The 21,403-nt window shown below is 41.0% G+C and overlaps 1 protein-coding gene across 6 annotated transcripts in view; it reads left to right on the top strand.

Annotated features, from left to right (window-relative positions):
- Positions 1-21,403, top strand: part of cdk14 (cyclin dependent kinase 14) — a 633,043-nt gene that overhangs the window by 407,348 nt on the left and 204,292 nt on the right. For 5 of the 6 annotated variants that reach the window (XR_011885468.1, XM_072253720.1, XM_072253724.1 and 2 more), the window contains one exon: positions 7,063-7,126. Coding sequence is in view for 5 of the 6 variants with exons in the window: in XM_072253720.1 (XP_072109821.1) it covers positions 7,063-7,126 (64 nt within the window). In the remaining variant the exon portion in view is untranslated. Of the gene's footprint in view, positions 1-7,062; positions 7,127-7,621; positions 7,723-21,403 lie in introns of those variants that run through there. The other variant, XM_072253725.1, reaches the window with a different exon arrangement.

The following is a 21,403-nucleotide window of genomic DNA, read 5'->3' as shown; positions in this document are numbered from 1 at the left end:
ACTGTGGCATTCACTGCAGTTTCACTGCGGCATTCACTGCAGTTTCACTCTTCAGCATTCACTGCAGTTTCACTCTTCAGCAGTCGCTGCAGTTTCACTCTTCAGCAGTCGCTGCAGTTTCACTCTTCAGCATTCGCTGCAGTTTCACTCTTCAGCATTCGCTGCAGTTTCACTCTTCAGCATTCACTGCAGTTTCACTGCGGCATTCGCGGCAGTTTCGCTGCGGCATTCGCCGCAGTTTCACTCTTCAGCATTCGCCGCATTTTCACTCTTCAGCAGTCGCTGCAGTTTCACTGTGGCATTCACTGCAGTTTCACTGCGGCATTCACTGCAGTTTCACTCTTCAGCATTCACTGCAGTTTCACTCTTCAGCAGTCGCTGCAGTTTCACTCTTCAGCAGTCGCTGCAGTTTCACTCTTCAGCATTCGCTGCAGTTTCACTCTTCAGCATTCGCTGCAGTTTCACTCTTCAGCATTCGCTGCAGTTTCACTCTTCAGCATTCGCTGTAGTTTCACTGTGGCATTCACTGTAGTTTCACTCTTCGGCATTCACTGTAGTTTCACTCTTCAGCATTCACTGCAGTTTCACTCTTCAGCATTCACTGTAGTTTCACTCTTCAGCATTCACTGCAGTTTCACTGTGGCATTCACTGCAGTTTCACTCTTCAGCATTCACTGCAGTTTCACTGCGGCATTCGCGGCAGTTTCGCTGCGGCATTCGCCGCAGTTTCACTCTTCACCATTCGCCGCATTTTCACTCTTCAGCAGTCGCTGCAGTTTCACTCTTCAGCATTCGCTGTAGTTTCACTGTGGCATTCACTGCAGTTTCACTCTTCGGCATTCACTGTAGTTTCACTCTTCGGCATTCACTGCAGTTTCACTGCGGCATTCACTGCAGCTTCACTGCGGCATTCACTGCAGTTTCACTCTTCAGCATTCACTGCAGTTTCACTGTGGCATTCACTGCAGTTTCACTCTTCAGCATTCACTGCAGTTTCACTCTTCAGCATTCACTGCAGTTTCACTCTTCAGCATTCACTGCAGTTTCACTGTGGCATTCACTGCAGCTTCACTCTTCAGCATTCACTGCAGTTTCACTCTTCAGCATTCACTGCAGTTTCACTCTTCAGCATTCACTGTAGTTTCACTGTGGCATTCACTGCAGTTTCACTCTTCAGCATTCACTGCAGTTTCACTCTTCAGCATGCACTGCAGTTTCACTCTTCAGCATGCACTGCAGTTTCACTGTGGCATTCGCCGCAGTTTCACTCTTCAGCATTCGCCGCATTTTCACTCTTCAGCAGTCGCTGCATTTTCACTCTTCAGCAGTCGCTGCAGTTTCACTCTTCAGCATTCGCTGCAGTTTCACTCTTCAGCATTCGCTGTAGTTTCACTGTGGCATTCACTGTAGTTTCACTGTGGCATTCACTGTAGTTTCACTGTGGCATTCACTGCAGTTTCACTGTGGCATTCACTGCAGTTTCACTCTTCGGCATTGACTGCAGTTTCACTCTTCAGCATTCGCTGCATTTTCACTCTTCAGCAGTCGCTGCAGTTTCACTCTTCAGCATTCGCTGCAGTTTCACTCTTCAGCATTCGCTGTAGTTTCACTCTTCAGCATTCACTGCAGTTTCACTGCGGCATTCACTGCAGTTTCACTCTTCAGCATTCACTGCAGTTTCACTGCAGCATTCACGGCAGTTTCGCTGCGGCATTCACGGCAGTTTCGCTGCGGCATTCGCCGCAGTTTCACTCTTCAGCATTCGCTGCATTTTCACTCTTCAGCAGTCGCTGCAGTTTCACTCTTCAGCAGTCGCTGCAGTTTCACTCTTCAGCAGTCGCTGTAGTTTCAAGGAATTGACTGGCAGAGGGTATTAGGCTTTATAGTCTAGGGAGACCATCGTTCTGTTATTTCCTTTAACGTGTATGAGAACTGTGCGGTTTCTCCATTGCTTTACTCTTGGTGCATTGGGGAATGAGCATTACAACCTGTGATTGGTGTCAACAGTCACACACTGTGCAGCGGTATGAAGTATGTTGTTCCACATAATGCACAATGAGCTTTAGTCAGCCAAACCAGAAACATTTGTCACTTTTAGTTGTGGTTTCAAACAGATGCACAGGGTGGTGTTGTAACAGTGTATCTCCCTAGAACCATATTCTTTATCAATGGTTTGCAAAGGAAAGTGTTTCTGTGGCCAGCACAATACTGATGTTTTACATTTCCCTTGTTCCTGTTGGGCTTATTCTCCCACACTTTGCTGACTTGCCTTTCTGTCTAAAAGCAGCATTGCATTGACGTGGCCCTGATGAAGGGTCTCGGCCTGAAACATCGACTGTTTACTCTTTCCCATAGGTGCTGCCTGGCTTACTGGGTTCCTCCAGCATTTTATGTGTTGCTTTGGATTTCCAGCATCTGCAGATTTTCTTGATTTTCTATTGACATGCTGCTCCTCCATCCTCTGACAGTTTCATTGTTAGTTTCCTTCTAGTTTCTTCAGCTATAGACCATAAGACATAGGGCAGAATTAGGTCATTTGGCCCATCGAGTCTGCTCCGCCATTTAATCACAGCTGATTGTTTTTACCTCTCCTCAGCCCCACTTGCCCGACTTCTCCCTGTAATCTTTGATGCCATGGCCAATCAAAAACCTATCAATCTCTGCCTTAAGTACACCCAACAACCTGGCCTCCACAGCTGCCTGTGGCAACAAATTCCACAAATTCACCACCCTATGGCTAAAGAAATTTCTCCACATCTCTGCTTTAAATGGATGCTTCTTTATCTTGAGGCTGTACCCGCTTGTCCTAGACTCTCCCACATCCTTTCCACATCTACTCTGTCTAGGCCTTTCAACATTTGAAAGGTTTCAATGAGATCCTCCCTCATCCTTCTGAATTCTAGCGAGTAAAGACCCAGAGGCATCAAACGTTCCTCGTATGATAACCCTTTAATTCCTGGAATTATTCTTGTGAACCTCGTCTGAACCCTCTCCAATGTCAGCACATCTTTTCCTTGATAAGGAGTCCAAAATTGTTCACAGTACTCAAGGTGAGGCCTTATCAGTCCCTTATAAAGCCTTTGCATCACATCCCTGCTCTTACATTCTGGACCTCTGGAAATATATTCTAGACGTCTTGAAATGAATAGTAAGATTGCATTTGCCTTCCTCCCCATCGACTCTTTAACTGCAAGTTAACATTTAGAATGTTCTGCACAAGGACTCCCAAGTCCCTTTGCATCTCAGATTTTTGGATTTTCTCCCGTTTTGAAAATAGTCTGTACATTTATTTCTTCTACCAAAGTGCACAACCATGCATTTTGCACTATTGTATTTCATTTGCCGATTTCTTGCCCATTCTCCTAATCGGTCCAAGCCCTTCTGCAGCCTTCCTGTTTCCTCAACACTACCTGCCCCTCCTCCAATCTTTGTATCATCAGCAAACTTGGCAACAAAGCCATCTATTCCATCACCTAAATCATTGATATACAGCTGAAAAAGAAGTGGTCCTAACACTGACCTTGAAACTCCACTAGTCACTGGCAGAGAACCAGAAAAGGATCCATTTATTCCCACTCGCTGCCTCCTACTGGTCAGCCAATGCTCTAACCATGGCAGTAAGTTTCCTGCAATACCATGGGCTCTTAACTTGGTAAGCAGCCTCACGTGTTGCACCTTGTTAAAGGCCTTCTGAAAATCCAAATCTACAATAGCCACTGCATCCCCTTTATCTATCCTACTTGTAAGCTTCTCAAAGTATTCCCTTAAGGAAACCATACTGACTTTGTACTGTCTTGTCCTGTGTCACCAACTACTCTATCACCTCATCCTTAGCAATTGACTCTAACATCTTCCCAACCACTGAGGTCAGGCTAATTTATCAATAATTTCCTTTCTGTTGCTTCCCTCCTTTCTTAAAGTGTGGAGTGACATTTGCAATTTTCCAGTCCTCTGGAACCATGCCAGAGTCCAATGATTCTTGAAAGATCATTACTAATGCCTCCACAATCTCTACCACTACCCCTTTCACAACTCTAGGATGCAGTTCATCTGGTCCGGGTGACTTACGGGTGAAAGACCTTTAGGTCTTTCAGCTTTTTGAGCACCTTCTCCCTTATAATAGTAACTGCTCTCATTTCTCTTCCCTTGCACCCTTCAGCATCTGGCACACTGAAGATAATGCTTCCACATTGAAGACTGATGCAAAATACTCATTTGGTTCAGCTGCCATCTCTCCTTGTCCCCTTTTATTATTTCTCTGTCTTCATTTTGTAGCAGACCTATATCCATTTTCATTTCTTTCATTTTTTATATACTTTAAAAAGCTTAGCCTGCTTGTGATTTTGGCCTGTGATTTTTCAAGAGTCCTGTCCCAGTCTGCATCAGAAAGAAGCCTTTGTTGCGGCTCTGTCAACTTTACACTGCTAATCACCCCCTGAATAGTTTTATTACAGTATTACAGTTTCTCTCATTGTACCCTTGATCCACTGATTTACACTTAAATTATATTTAATATTATGGGTGTTGTGTTAGGATAATATCAATTTACCAACTCCATATTGTTATTGACCTGTATACTGACATATTTATCCTAGGCACTGCAAACTTACTTATATGATTATTTTTATTCTGACATCTTCTCGCTGCCTTTCCAATCCTGATGAAGGGACTTGGCTAATTGTTTATTCATTTCCATAGATGCCTGACCTGCTGAGTTCTTCCAGCATTTTGTGTGTGTTGCTCAGGATTTCCAGCATCTTCAGAATTTCTTGTGTTTATTATTGATATGATAAAATTCTAACATTAATACTATAATTCTTTATGATGTGGATGAATAATCTTAATTCATTCAGTTAGTCCATCTAATTATTTTAACACCCTATTCTCTACCATTCACCGGCCCTCTATTGCCTTCTTTGCTCCCTTACCCTTCTGTCCTCTACCCTCTATGCTGCACTTCCCCTCACCCATTTCCCATTTTCTTAGACCTATTTCATCACTGTTCCAGTTATTTCCATCCTTTAGCTCTCCTTGACATGAAGAGTGCATTGAGTTGAGGTTCCTGATCTAAATGCCAAAGTTAATCAAAGAATTTGACTTGAAAAATGAAAATAATTTTACAGAGCATACACCCTGCCATATGGCCCCTTCATTTAACGGATGAGATAAATATGAAACAAGAATTTAAAAACAAATAAAACAGAAGGAAGAGAATAAATTAAAAACAAAGACCATGTCTGTTCCATTTTTCCACTGTGGGAAACATAAGGTCAGAATCAGATTTAAAATCACCGGCATATGCCATGAAATTTGCTGTCTTTGCGGCAGCAGCACAATGCAATACATAATAATAGGAAAAATAGAATAATAGAATTACTATATATATTAGTTAAATTAAATAAGTAGTGCAAAAATAAAAATAAAATAATAGTGAGGTGGTATTCATGGGTTCAATGACCATTCAGAAATTGGATGGCAGAGGGGTAGCTCCTGAATCACTGAGCGTGTCTTTCCTTCCTGATGGTCACAATAAGAGCAAGGCATGTCCTGTGTGATGGGGGTCCTTAATGATGACAGCTCCTTATTTTGAGGCATTGTTCCTCAAAGATGTCCTGGGTACTATGGAGGCTTGTGCCATGGTGGGGCTGAGTAAGTTTACCACTCTCTGCAGCTTATTTTGATCCCGTGCAATAGCCCTCCCCTCCACCAGACAGTGGAGCAGCCGGTTAGAATGCGGTCCATGGTAAATCTGTAGAAATTTGCATGTGTCTTTGGTGACACACCAAATCTCCTCAAGTTCCACTGCCGTGCCCTAATGTTACACACTAGATTTGTTTATATTCTGCAGTTCTCTTAAGTCTGTCCTTGTGGATGTACTAATGGGTCTGCAGTTTAATTCTGAAGAGTGATTTTCCAGGACTGCCACAGTTCAAAGTGTTTCTGTAGGTAAAAATGAATGATTGTTGAGGGAATGTTATGCTGGGAAATTTGTTCAACAGCTCTCTCTAGAGGTAAATGCACTATCCTGCAAAAGAATGGAAGTATGGTATACAATGCATATTTTCTGCCTCAATCCTTACCCTTAATTTGTATTCTGACAACTTACAATAATCCTATATAGACTCTATCTATTTATTTATTTTGCATCCATTTGCCTTTCACCGGACTTTTTGAAATGAGAGTGCTTGAAATAGTAAGTCTGGTTGCTGATCCTTCATCAGTGCTATGTAGCTGACCCCCTAACTGTCCGGTGCCAGCTTCCAGCAAGTGTATACGAGTAACTGAAAGTGGTACAAGTTCTGATATTCTCCGGCAAAAATCTTTTACTGGACATTTCAATTTTTGACAATTATTTTTTTACTTGTTTATTTTTCATGATGCCAAAGTTGCTGCAAGAAAAACGTTTATTATCTGTCCCAATTTGCCTTTCGAGAGGCCGCAGTGCATGTCTGCAGTCCTTGTAAATATATTCTCACAGTAGGGCCAATGAAAAACAATGATCCATTTCACAGTCAGAATGGTGCATGATTTGGAGGGGAACCTGCAGATGGTGGTGTCCCCATTCACCTGCTACCCTTGACCTCATCGGTGCCAAAGTTTGCAGATTTGGAAGATGCTTTCAGAGTAAGTGTGTGGGAATTAATGTGCAAGCAACTTAGTGACTTAAATGTCACTCCATCTCTTCAGTTTGATCAGGACAAAGAATAGAAGAAGAGATAACAGTATCACAACGATATTTCTATTTTTGGCTGGTTGAAATTGTATTTGATGCTAAAGTCAAGTTGATAGCAGCATCTAAGTATTGAAATTTTTTAACTTCAATTATAACGTGCATTTATAAAGCATTGTTAATATAATAAAATGCCCCAGTGACTTTGGTAAATAGTTGGAGGAAAATGTGGCAATTACTGACAATTTAAATATTAAACCAGGGGAAAGCTGCATATGGCAGAACTGGAAACAAAACCTTTTCATGTAACTAGCATGCACCGTTACACAGTTTTATCAAGTGTGAACGATATAATTATAGATGAACTACAGCTTTTTTTCTTTTAATTACAGGTTTTGGGAACTCCAACAGAGGAAACCTGGCCTGGAGTTAGCTCTTTGCCGTACTTGAAAACAGGTATTCACATACCAATTTGCTGCAATTATAGGCTGCTTGTCTTTCTTCTAAATTAACCATGTAAACACCTCAGTGTTGGAGTTGCAATAGAAAGCCTGGATTGGAGACTATGTTTTATAAGGATGGGTTGAGTGAGTTAGGGCTTTTCTCACTAGAGCAAAGGAGGATGTGAGGTGACTTGATGAAAAGATGCACAGCTTGAGAGCACTGCCAATGAATTTTTTCTGGAGCGGAAATTGCTAATGTGAGGCTTTTACCAGGATGCTGCCTGGATTGGAGCACATGTGAGGTTGGACAAACTTGAGTGTTTTTCTCTGGAGCAGCGGAGCCTGAGAGGAGATCTGACAGAGATTTATAATATTAGGAGAGGCATAGATAGAGTAGACACACAGTATTTTTCCCTAGCATTGAAATACCTTAATACCAGAGGACATATATTTAAAGTGAGAGTAGGTAATTTCAAAGAATATATGAGGAACATTTTTTTTTTTGCAGAGAATGGTGGGTGCCTGGAATGCACAGCCTGGAGTCCTGATGGAAGATCTCAGCCTGAAACGTCGACTACTTACTCTTTTCCATAGATGTGGCCTGGTCTGCTAGGTTCCTTCAGTGCTTTGTGTGTGTTGCTTGGATTCCCAGCAGCTGCAGATTTTCTCATGTTTGTGATTACAAATTTATTTGGTTTGGTACAACATTGTGGGCTGAAGGACCTTTTACTGGGCCCTTTACTGTGCTGTACCATTCTATTTTCTATGAGGGGGCATAATTTTAAGGTGATTGTTTGAAAGTGGAGGGAGATGTCAGAGGTAAGTTTTGTTTTTACACAGAAAGTGGTGAGTGGATGAGGCAGGTACACTAGGGACATTTAAGAATCTCTTAGGCACGTGGATGATAGAAAATGGAGGGCTTTGTAGAGTAGGTTAAAAGGTTGGCACAACATCTTGGCCCGAGGGACCTGTACTGTGCTGCCATGTTCCATGTGTTATGTAAGTGTTACAGAGAGAGTACAAGAGCAACTTGAGGAATGGTAACCCATGGAGATGGAGATGGATCTACTTCTGTCCCAAGGAGAGGAGAGTCTGGCATTTTTTTGTGGGAAGGTGAACAATAATTTGGGGGAGGGATTGGCCCTCACCCCACTTCACTGTCTTCATCCTGGAATTATTTTTATATTTGAAACATCACTTGAAAGCCTCAGGACATACAACCCTCTCTCCAATACCACGTGACTTTGTCCTTGTCAAATCACGGATTTCTACACTTAAACATTGTGACGAGCCAAGACAGCACCTCCAGCCCCAGCACAAACTGCTTATGTGGGCAGCAATTCATCTCCCCTTCCGAGCAATAGTTCAGGCTTTTCACTGCCTGAACCACCAGCTTGGTGTTGAGGAGAACATTTGACCCACACGTTTCCATAATAATCTCTGGCTATTTCTATCTTTGTCAATGTCAACTGCCTCAATCCTCTTCAGCCCCTCTCCAAAGCCCTCACAGATGTCTTCTTGATCTCCTGTTTTAACTATGCGATGGTTCTCCTGGGAACCTTAACATCTTCCACTTTCCGTAAACTTTATCTCGTCTAAAACTCTGCTGCAGATGACAAATTCCTCTCTTATGAATTAGCTGATCTCAAAGCTCCAGTTTGTAGTTATATTTGAATCTCATTATGATTTTTGCCCCTCCCTCTCACTAAACCACTATGCACTCCTTATCTCTTCATTTCTGCTTTCCTCCGGCTCTGGCCACATTTAATTCACACATTTCCATTACCGCCTTCTCTTCCCCACAAAGCATGACAGACCCAGCCATCCTCTAGGTGCCAAACCTTAGCTCATCTTCTGATTCTTCCTCTACCAAGGGCAAGCTTCACCATATAGACCAGATACGTTCCCTCTGCCGGAGTGTAGCGGTTAATGTAACGCTATTACAGCGCCAACGGCCTGGGTTCATTTCCCACCGCTGACTGTAAGGAGTTTGTACATTCTCCCTGTGGCCATCTGGGTTTCCTCTGGGCATTCTGGTCTCCTCCCACATTCCAACGACAGGCAGGTTAGTAGGTTAATTGGTCAGTGTGGACTTGTTGGGCAGGGAGGGTTGTTTCCGTGCTGTATCTCTAAATAAAAGTAAAGCAGCCAGTATCACCAACTCTCCATCCCTTGAAACAGGCCTACAACGTACTTCACATAGATTTTACTCATGACAAAGAGCAAGGTCATTCAGCCTACCCAGTCCTTGGAGCAATGTCACCAATCCTGTTCTCTCGCTTCTTTTCCTGTAACTCATTCTTTCTCATGTGTCTGTGAACCCTCACCCTGAAATTCCTTCCACTTACCTTCCCTAAGGGGTAATGAACCTACCAGTATGTCAGTGGGACATGGGAGGAAACCAGAGCAGCTGGGGGAAAAAAAAATCCCACAAAGTCACGGCGAGGACAAGCAAAGTCTCTGCAGAGAACACTGAGGTTGGGTTGGGACATGAGCCACTGGTGCTATGAGGCAGCGGCCAGCAGCACTACTGTCTGCATCACTGCCGCCCACTTTCACCAAATCTCTGCAACACGCATGACATGCTGGAGGAACTCAGTAGGCCAGGCAACAGCAATGGAAATGAGTAAGTGGTTGGCGTTTTGGGCCAAGACACTTCATCAGGACTCAAAGATGGAGTTCACCAAATCTCTGTCCTCAGGACACAACGCTACCGCTAATCTCCTGCTCTCCATCATCCAAGGTATTGCTTTATTCCACATGACAAACTCCCACTCTTGGGAATAATTCTCCCCCACCACTCCCAGGGGAGAGCCACAGCCTGCGTGTTGATATAACAAGCACAGAAGGAGACTATTTAGCCCATCAATCCCACAAACATGAGGAAATCTGTAGATTCTGGAAATCCAAAGCAACACACACAAAATACTGGAGGAATTCAGCGGGCCAGGCAGCCTCTATGGAAAGGAGTAAACAGCTGACGTTTTGGGCCGAGACCCTTCACCAGGCCCATGCTGGTTACCACTGGATCAATTCTATTGATCCCATGTTCAGGTTTTCCTTATTTCCCTATATCCCTATATTCTCTATCTGATCTGCCCTTTGATTCTCCATGTCACTAACAACAGCAGAGGATTGTTTACAATCACCAGTTCACACACAGTACCCGAGCAGAAAAACCTGCACTGTCACGGAGAGAGGGTACAAATGCCTCACAGCCTTGCATCCAAGATCAGGAATGAATAATCATATTGATGCAATTACAAAGAAGACACAACAGCAGCTATATTTCACTTGGAGTTTGAGGAGACTTAGTATGTCAACAAAGACACCCGCAAATTTCTGCAGATGTACTGTGGAGAGCATTTTAACTTGTTGCATTACTGTCTGATATGGAGGGTCCACTGCACAGGATCAGAAAAGGCTGCAGAAATTTGTAAACTTAGTCAGCTTCATCATGGACACCAACCTCTGTAGTATCCAGGACATCTTCAAGGAGCGATGTCTCAAAAAAGCAGCATCCATCAAAAAGACCCCCAGTGCCCAGGACATGCCCTCTTCCTATTGCTATCATCAAGGAGGAGGTACAGGAGGAGCCTGAAGACACACACTCAACAATTCAGGAACAGCTTCTTCCCCTCTGCCATCAGATTTCTGAATGGGCAATGAATCCATGAACACGATTTCACTATTTTTCCTCTTTTTTTGCACGACTTACTTTTTTAATATATACTTACTGTAATTAGTATGTTTTTAAAATTAATATGTACAATATATTGCTGCTGCAGAACAACAAATTTCAAGATACATGCCAGTGATATTAAACCTGATTCTGATTCTGGTGTTGTTCGGGAGCATCCCATGGGTTAGTTTTTATATGGACTGCCATAGCGAATGCTGTCTGTGAGCAAGAGAAATATGTGGGCATATCCTCCCAGAAAGCCACAAATGTCAGCTGTCAAATTTAAACCAAGGTACATAGTTTCACATTCACACTGCAATGTTTTGAGCTTCACACTCAGTGGGAACACCTACTTAGGTAGAGCAGCGCCTGAGTTGGCCTGGTTGGCGTTATTTATGTGCATCCACAAGCTTAAACATGTTCGGGTAGGCAATTTCTAAGCAGGTTGAGAGCAAAAGGAACCATCTTTGACTGTGTTCTCAAACACTACTATGTAAGTTAAAACATCTGCTGACGAAAAAAAAGATTAAAGAGAGTAATTCCTCTCAAGCTGATTTAAATCAATTCTTAATAGAATCAAATTTCAAACTAGTGCAATCATCCCTTTCCACAATGCGTGCCTTCTTATTTTACTGGGTCTTGTGAACTAATTTGTTGAATAATGGATTTCCATGTGAAATTATATCAAAATGACTGAAAATCATGGTAGGTTGTATCACTATGGGAAATGTATGAATTATGAAGCAGAAGAGAATATTTCTAAAAGTTTGAATGAATATCTGAATGGTTTTACAATTGAGATTATAAACTTTAGATTTGCAGAGTGAATATTTTTCTAGTTCTGATGGTATCCTTTTTAACTTCTTTAAAATACTGTTGCCAGCTGTCTGAGAACTTGCAGTATCCCATAATTAGCAGCAGATGGCAATAAATACCAGGGAATTTCTTTTCCTTCTTTAGGATGAATTCTCAAACAATATTGATAAAATTTGCTTTCAATGTTAAACCTGTTTGTTCTGTATACACACTTACATATTAAAACTGAAATGTAATTATCCTGAAACAATTTTTTTGAAAAATGTAATTTCTTAGACAATTGTGGGCTTACACCTCCATATAGTATTTTCCAAGTCCTAGGTATTCTGCATCTCTACCCCCTCTCTGCCAAATGTGTGTGTGTTTATATTAGATGGACACACAGACACACACACCCCTATCCACCCCTTTTCCATTGCTATGTATGCCCTTCCTATGATTGTTACACTTTTATATTTTGCACATCTACTTAAGAAAACATAACATGTCTTGGACAAATTAAAATGGAAAAAGGAAGAGCTACATTTATCTAGTGTACGTATATTTGTTTAATTCAGTTATACAGGCCATTGGTAAGATCATATGTGCAATGCCAGTTACTGGTCTGCTTATTGAGGAAAGAATGTTAATACATCCCAGAAACAGTTCAGTGAAGGTTTACTGGGTTGGTCTCTGGAATTGGCAGGATTTCTGCTAAGGTTGGAAAAATGTAGCTTTTATCTGCTAAAGTTTAAGAGAGTGCATGGGAACTTAAATGAGAAATTTGGGACCCTGAGAGAACTTGATAAGGTTGATGTGGAGAGGGTTATTTTCCTTGTGGGAGAGCCCATCAGTGGTTCACAGGAATTAGATGCATTTTCTTCAACAAATGTGAGTCATTGGAACTTCCTTAATCAAAAGCAGAGTCTGAATATTTTTTTTAAGGTCGACATACATTGACAGAGATAAAGGTTAAAGATTACTGGGGTCATTTCTGAATACAGGGTTAAGGTTGTAATTACATTAGCTGAGATCTCAGTAAATGTGGAGCAGGCTTGAGTGGCCAAGTGGCTTCCTGGTCCTAATTCTTATTGTGTTGCACCTTTGGCTGTGAAACACTCCAAGGGACTTTACTGTATATAAACTGTGCGTACCATTGTAAAATAGGGAGAAAACAGTTTCTACTCAGCAACGTCTCTCAAACAACAGTTTGATGTTGTGATGCCGATAGAGAGCTGAATTTGAGCATGGCTCTACGATAACGTGAATTATCCTTGATGAATACTGTTCATATGTGCAGTTCACAAAGCCAGACTTGCAAGGTGTTTCTTGCAGGTTTTTTTTTCAGTTTTGATTTTCATTTTGTATCTTACAAAGCTTCCTTACGTTATTTTGTGTCCATTCCTATAAAGTAAGAAATTGCAAAAGAAAACCCGTCTGACATGGTGGCTCTACCTAGATGAAAGTACATTTTTAAGATTTATGGGTAGTATTTATCAATTTAAAGATTAAAGAAAAACTGTAGTGCTGGAAATTTAAAATAAAAACAGAAAATGCTGGAAATGATCAAAAGGACAGCCTGCATTAGTGGGAGTAAATTATACCGGATGACCAGATAACTTGTTTACAGTTTATCCCCATGGCCAATCCAGATTTATGTTGTCAGAGACATCACACCTCTACCATCATTCTTGCAGCTTAACAAGCTTCTTTGATCTCTTTCCCATCTCTGGCAAAGGGTTTTCAACCTGAAACATTAATCCTTTTTCTCCTTCCACTGATGTGGCCTGAGCTTTTGAGTATTCCCGGCATTTTCTGGTTTTGTCAGTATGGTTCTCATAGATATTCTTCACAGTGAAATAATCAATGAGCTGATAAATAACTCTAAGGATACTTCTTAATAGTAGAGTGAGTCCAGTTTCAGATTTATACTGCCAAAATTTTACACTTCTAGTTATTGCCATCAGAATCCAAGAAGAATGATCATAATTTCTTTTTATTAGCTGAAGTAAGCAACAAGCTTATAGAAACCTAGTCAATAGAATAAGTTCTTACAAGAGAAAGGTTTACTTATTTGTGTAGCTCATAAATGAATGTGGTGAATTGTTAAACCACATTTGAACTTTGACAGTGGTTGACTTTAATCAATAATTGCAGATTGTTAATCATTGCAGATTAAAATTCAGAGCACGCCCAGTACCGAAACTGTTTCCCACAAGTGTATTGTTGCATGCCATGAAATCAAGAGGAGTTTAAAAAAAAAACTGGAATTGAAGAGGAAGTGGTTGTGTGATGAATCTGGTGTTTGACTTAAACTGAAATTTAATACTCACTTATTATTTACTATGGGCTATTATTTGGCATATTGGCATTGAAGGTCAGCACAGCTTGAACCTGTCACTGGGACATGGAGATTTTGTCACATTTACAATTGTGATTATTTGGGCATGGAGATATTTTATTATGCGGGTTTGAGCTCCCTTCTGTTTCATGTGCTAAAGTTATTTAATTTGGACTACAGTCAAATGTTTAATACTGAAATAAAATAGAAAACTGCACTGCCCACCCCCCTAGAGCACTGTAGCAGGGATTTGCAAATGTATTCAAGTTAAAAGTTAGCTTCATTATAGACCTAAAGTGGCTCCATTGCCTCTTACTAACTCCATCTGATATCTTTTTCCTGCCTCCACCACACCTTTCATTGAATGTAATTTTATTAAGTTAAATAACAGATTGGTTCAATTTAAGCTTTTAGATAGAACAGTCATGTAACAATGGCTTCATTGTGTTCAATGGAATGTGATCAACAACTAGAAAACAATCTGACTGCTAACTCATTATTGTGTCTTTTCTCATGCACCAAACTGATTAGTTGATCATGAAGTTAGACAAAAAGCATTATGTTCAGGACAGAGTTTGTCATTACGACACTAATGCAGTTAAATACGTATAAGTTTGGAAGCAGCTTTGGGTAGCTTGGTAGAACAATGCACAAAGCAAAAAATATTGTTGAAGTTCTAGCATGTTAATTGTTCTGAAGATCAAATTAACTATTAAGTAATGTACACAGAATGCTGGAGGATCACAGCAGGCCAGGCAGCATATCCAGCATCTGCAGATTTTCTCTTGTATTTAGTAATGTGTAGTCTTGATTAAGTTCAACAGTTTTTTTTACATTATGGTGTTTATACCTAAAAATAACTGAGGAAATGTAATGATCATGCCATTAAATGGATGACCCATTAGTAACCTGAATATTTCCAAGTTAACCACAACTTCCAAACGTTGCTATAATAACCTTATAATTTAGAATTGTATAAAATGGTATCCTTTGAAGCTTTCAAGACATATATTTATTTTAAAATACCGTTCCCAAAAATAATATACTCTGACTTAATGCACATCATATTTTCTTAGTTTTAGACAAGAAGCCTGAGTTTGTGTAATTACTGGGATTTAGCTAGACTAATCAGCAGACATACCCCCCAAAATAAGAGTGGTGCTACATTGATGATCTGCTAGAAGTTAACAAAGATTGGATTGTGAAGCTTTAATTAAAGGAGGAAGAAAGATGTTTCATTGTGCTGATCAACTTGAATGTTCTGAGAATCTAATGGAAAGTGAAGGTCATTCTTGCATGTTTGCACTAGTGCAGATAATGAAGTGCCTTCATCTGAGGATCAGTGGCTTAGTAGCTTGAAAGCCATTGACCTTCTCAGAGATTATTTACTGTGGTAACCTAACACAGCAGTTCATAGCAAAAACCTAACTTCATCAGAGGGTATTTACATCAGTAACGTAGGTTTGTTTCTGGAGTTTTTTTTTAAATAATTGAAAGTCAATCACTGTGTTCAACACCACTATGGAGTTTTTCATGTTACATTGCGATCTATTGATGGACGAATAGCACAGGATGAAGCAACCTTGAGCTATTTTGAAGGCTACAGTAATAACTTTCACAGCATCATATTGAGTTTTAGGAATCAGATTTTCAGTATTTCACTTTGCCCAATGGGACTTGGCTGTTAACATTTTTATCTTTAGAATCCGTCATTCTACAGAAACATAGAGAGTTGGTAGGTGATTTTCTCCCAGGATCTTGCTCTGTAACCAAGCAATAGAACCAAATTGATTTGCCCTCCGAATTTTAATTTGTTTGTTCCTAGAAGACATGAATTTGCTCAGCATGAATGGCTGCTGTCAAAATCCATGGCCAATTACTAGAGTAAATTTTAATCCTGCATCATTTGACAAATTTATGTGATGCTGAGCAATTTGATTTAAGATTTCTAACAAGAGAGAATCTGCAGATGCTGAAAATCCAAGCAACGCACAAAATGCTGGAGGAACTCAGCATTTCTAAAGTATGTTTGTAACCATTAACCTGGGTTTAAAAATGTGTTTCCTGTGTATTTTGTGTCCAAAGCTGATAGCCTTTAATGAGGTAAAAAAGGAATATGGTAACAACAACACTTCTTTCCTGTTGAGGTTGTTGGCAGGTCACCACAGGTTGTATTGCAGAGACAATAAAATGAATAACCAAAGGTCTTCTGTCCAAAGGCACAGACTATAAACTCATGGTGGCAATATTAAATTTGTATAAGACTGCAGGCAAAATTGGAATACAATGATGAATCTTAGTGATGTTATATGGCAAATTTATAAGCAAAAGGTAGACAAAATGTAGGCACTGGTGAAACCTCACTTGGAGTACTGTGGGCAGTTTTGGTCTCCTTATTTAAGAAAGGATGTGCTGACGTTGGAGAGGGTACAGAGAATATTCACTAGAATGATTCCGGGAATGAGAGGGTTAACATAGGAGGAACGTTTGTCCGCTCTTGGACTGTATTCCTTGGAGTTTAGAAGAATGAGGAGAGACCTCATAGAAACATTTCGAATGTTGGAAGGCATGGACAGAGTTGATGTGGCAAAGTTGTTTCCCATGATGGGGGAGTCTAGTATGAGAGGGCATGACTTAAGGATTGAAGGGCACCTATTCAGAACAGAAATGCAAAGAAATTTTTTTAGCCAGAGGGTGGTGAATCTATGGAATTTGTTGCCACGGGTGGCAGTGGAGGCCAAGTCATTGGGTGTACTTAAGGCAGAGATTGATAGGTATCTGAGTAGCCAGGGCATCAAAGGTTATGGTGAGAAGGCGGGGGGGTGGGACTGAATGGGAAAATGGATCAGTTCATGATAAAATGACGGAGCAGACTCGATGGGCCGAATGGCCGACTTCTGCTCCTTTGTCTTATGGTCTTATGATTGTGTAGTCGTTGGAATTAATTCATTATTGACATAAGTACTGAAATACAGTGAAAAGTTTGCCTTGCATACTATTCATACAGATCAAATCATATCACATTAAAGTAGAACGAGTTCTAATATTGAAAACTGAGAATTGAGATAACTAATGAAGATAATGAAGGCGGCTTTAAAGTTGTGATGGGTCAGAGTAATCAATCACTTGTTAGCAGTATGTTGTAAACTCTCAAATTTAATTTGGATAACAAAGGAATTATAGGGAATGCTAGAAAGCATTTTTGTTGGTTAGCAGGTGAGCAGATTCCATGACTATTTTCAGAGCATAATAGCTGCTTAGAAAGAGAAACACTACAAGGATATGAGAATGGGATTAGATTAAATGTTTCACGTGGTGGAAAGTAACCCTGCCCTGTGATGCCAAAATCTAATTTACAGAAGTAACTACACTTTCAATTTTATTGCACATTCCATCAACATCAAGCATTTCCTAAGTTAAAAGTTAATCTGAAATCTCCATCAGAAAGTACATTTTAATTTGTAAAACATTAATGATGAACTTCGTAACAGTTAACATAGCTTGAGGGAGCTGGTATCAATAAGTGATTGATTGCAGTATTATTTTCCTCCAGGAATGTATTTCTGGCTATAAAAAAGATAAATGCCATTATTTATTAGAAGCTAATATTTAATAAGTGATGGAGTGAGACCTGACTTAGAGATTCTGGTACAGCTGTACAAGAAAATTAAAATATGAAAACACCAATGTATAAATTTTTCTAAGAATATCCTAACAGGATAGACAATATAAATTCAATTTTACAGATACTGCTTATGGGCTTATTTCCAATTATCAGCAAAGTAATGGATGGTGTCAACAGACATTGCCATACAGATGGACGTTTGAGTTTAAGCACTTTCATTAGGCTCCAGGATTACTTCCTTCAATACTTAATCCAGTGTAGAACAAAGTCAATCAGTCCATCAGGGCCTCACTAGGTCTCAGCAAAGCAATCCCATCAGTCCCTATTGCCACAATAGGTCTGAAGCGGATGCAGTCTCACTGGCTGTTCACTCAGCCTTGGATCACTGGACAATATCAATACCTGTGTCAGACTGCTGTTTATTGACTACAGCTCGGTGTTCAATACAATTGTACGCTCCGTTTTAATCAACAAGCTCCTGGACCTGCCCCTCTGTAACTCCCTCTGCAACTGGATCCTTGACTTCCTTCACAGGGAGACCACCATCTGCGCTGATCGGAGATAACATCCCTTTGTCACTGACAACCAACACTTGTGCACCTCAAGAATGCGTATTTAGCTCACTTCTCTACTCTCTCCACACGCACGATTGTGTGGTGAGGCACAGCTCAAATACCATCTGTAAATTAGTTAACAGCACAACTGTTGTTGACAGAATTTCAGAATGTGATGAGGTGGCGTACAGGGGCAGGATATAGCTGTTCGAGTGGTGTCGCAGCAACAACCTTCCACTCAACGTCAGTAAGACCAAGGAATTGATTGTGGACTTCAGGGAAGGGAAAGTCAAGGGGACATGCACTGGTCCTCATCGAAGGATCAGAAGTGGAAAGGGTGAGCAGTTTCAAGTTACTGGATGTCAGCATCTGAGGATCTATTCTGGGCCCAGTACATTGATGCAGTTACAAAGAAGGCACAACAGTGAGTGTATTTCATTAAGAGGTTGAGCGTCACCAAAGACACTCTCAAATTTATGCAGATACACATGGAGAGCATTCTAACTGGTTGTATCACCAGCTGGTATGGAGGGGCCACTGCACAGGATCAGTAAAAGCTTTAGAAAGTTGTAAACTCGGCCTGATCCATCATGGGCAGTAGCCTCCCCAACATCCTGGATACCATCAAAAGATGATGCCTTAAAAAAAAGGTGGTATCCATCATTAAGGACCTCTGATCATCGAGGTGATGTCCTCTTCTCATTGCTGCCACCAAGGAGGAGGTAAAAGAGCCTGAAGACACACACTCAACACTTCAGGAATAGCTCATCCCCTCTGCTGTCTGCCATGAACACTACCTCAGTATTTTTCCTCTCTTTTTCCACTTCTTACTTAATTACATTTTGATATAATTTATAGTTTTTTATTATGTATTGCAATGTACTGCTATAACAAAACAACAAATTTCACAACACGTGCCAGTGATATTAATCCTGATTCCCATTCTCATTACACTTTCCTTCCCCCCATATGAACTTACATTCCCATACAAGCCCACCAACGTCTCTTCAGTTCATTTGCCATTTACCTACATTGAGAAAGTCATTTACATTAGTTGGGTTGTAGGAGTAAGTTGGAACACCCAGCAGAAACCCCACATGGTCACAGGGGTGATGCACAAACTCCATGTAGACACGATCAAATCTGGCCACCTGGAGCTGTGAACAAAGGCATCAACGGCTGTCCCACCATGCCACTGTTCAATCATGAACTGAACGGCAGATCAAAGACTGCAGTAGCTTCCCTCAAAGCAAGGGCAATGCTTGTGTCTACCACATGACTTTAATAGCCACGTATGTGGGTGGCACGGTAGCGTAACGGTTAGCATAACGCTATCACAGCACCAGTAAGACCCGGGTTCAATTCCCACCTCTATCTGTAAGGAGTTTGCACCCCCTAGGGGGTTTTCTTAGCGTGCTACAGTTTCCTCTCACAATCCATGAATCTATGTTTAGGGTTAATGAGTTGCGGGCATGCTACGTTGGCACTGGAAGCCTGGCGATCGCAAACAATGCGTTTCCCTGTATGTTACAATGTCCATATGACAAGTAAAGTTCTTCTTTACTCAATATCATTCCCTACCGGGGAAGGCACACATGCTCATCATGAATCTTTGTAACTGAAATAAACTAGGTTAATTAAAAGGAAGTTGAGCCTTGCAGGAAATGTATCTGATACAGCAGAAGTTAGCTCTTCAGCGTGGTTTGTCCATCACCTACCTCACTGTACTAATCCCATTTTCTAGCACTCAGTCTGTAGCTTTCTAGGCTATGTTTTATGCTGAGTAGCTTGACTTTTGTGCTGTTAAAGGCTTTCTAGCACCCTCGAGGCTCAAAGCAGGTGTGCAAAGGATCACTTGCCGTTTCTGTGAATGCTAATGCATTACGTTACAGGGGCAAGCACTGACGAGTTGATGCCTGAAGGAGAACTGTAGTGCTTGGACAGATAAGAAATGCCAATCATGTTACTACAGCAGTAAACAAGGCTAAGGAAGTGAAGTTGTAATTATGTAAGATAGATGAGGAGGTGTCAGGAGGGAAACCACTAAAAGGGAACTATCATAGAAGGTTGACTGATTTCAGTCCGCTAGCACTTACAGCCGGTGGTTCCATCAATGTGTGCATGAATCTGCAGAAAGAACAGACAAGGTTGGCAATATGCATGTCAATCTCCAGTGAAAGGAGCAGAGCTACAGGGGGCAAATTAACCAGAATTAGCCTTGGGCACAGTGTTTGCAAATCACAGAGGCTAAAATACTGAGATAGGTTATTTGTGTTCTTACCAGAAGTACTATTGTGCATTGTGAAGGGAAAGTAGAAGTTTGTAATCAAAACTGACAGATGCTGCACAACCAAATGAAGTACAGATGCTTCTGAAAGAGGATCACTGCTGTCGAGTTTTAAGCAGGTTTAATAACACCACCTCTGAACTCAATGCCTAATTTGCTACCACTTGTGCATTGCAATTGTATTCCCTGATATCTACCTGGTATCTAAGCACCTCGAATGCTTACAACAAAGAACATTCAAGCACAGGAACAAGCCTCAGTGCACAATGTATCTGTTTACCATATTGGAAAATTTAAACTAGTCCCATCTGCCTGTACGGGATCTTTATCATTCCATTCCCTGTTTGTTCATGTGCTTCTTAAACATTGATAGATATCATATCTGCTTCCACAACCTCTCCGGTTGACCACCACTGTGTTAAAACAAAAAATGTCTCATAAATCTCCTCTCACCTTAAAGCTATGCACTCTGGCATTTGACATTTTGATTCTGGGAGGAAGATTCTGTGCCCCTCATCATTTTATATACTTACATCAGGTCACTCCTCAACTTCCAATGTTACAGAGGAACGATCTAATTTTGTCCAGTTTTACTACATAAAGTAGCTAATGCTCTCTATTCTAGGCCCCATCCTGGTGAATAACTTTTGTGCACTCTCCAAAGCCGCCTCATCTTTCTTGTAATTCAGTAAGCACAACTGTACGCAGTGTTCCAAATGTGAGCAAATTAAAGTTTTAGAAGACTGCAACATGACTTTTCTACTTTTATACTTGGGCAGCAGAGTAGCGTAGTGGTTAGCATAACACTATTACAGTGCCAGCAGGGAGATCAGGATTCGATTCCCACTGCAGTCTGTAAAAGGTTTGAAGGTTCTCCCGGTAACCGCATAGGTATCCTCTGCGTGCTCCTGTTTCCTCCCACATTCTACAGATGAATGGTTAAGGTCAGTGAGTTGTGGGCTTGATACCTTGGCACTGGAATCATGGTGACATTTGTGGGCCAGCA

This window comes from Mobula birostris, chromosome 3 (genome assembly GCF_030028105.1).
Source record: "Mobula birostris isolate sMobBir1 chromosome 3, sMobBir1.hap1, whole genome shotgun sequence".
NCBI lineage: Eukaryota > Metazoa > Chordata > Chondrichthyes > Myliobatiformes > Myliobatidae > Mobula > Mobula birostris.
The sequence above is the reverse complement of the archived record's forward strand: the minus strand, read 5'-3'. Positions and strand labels throughout refer to the sequence as shown.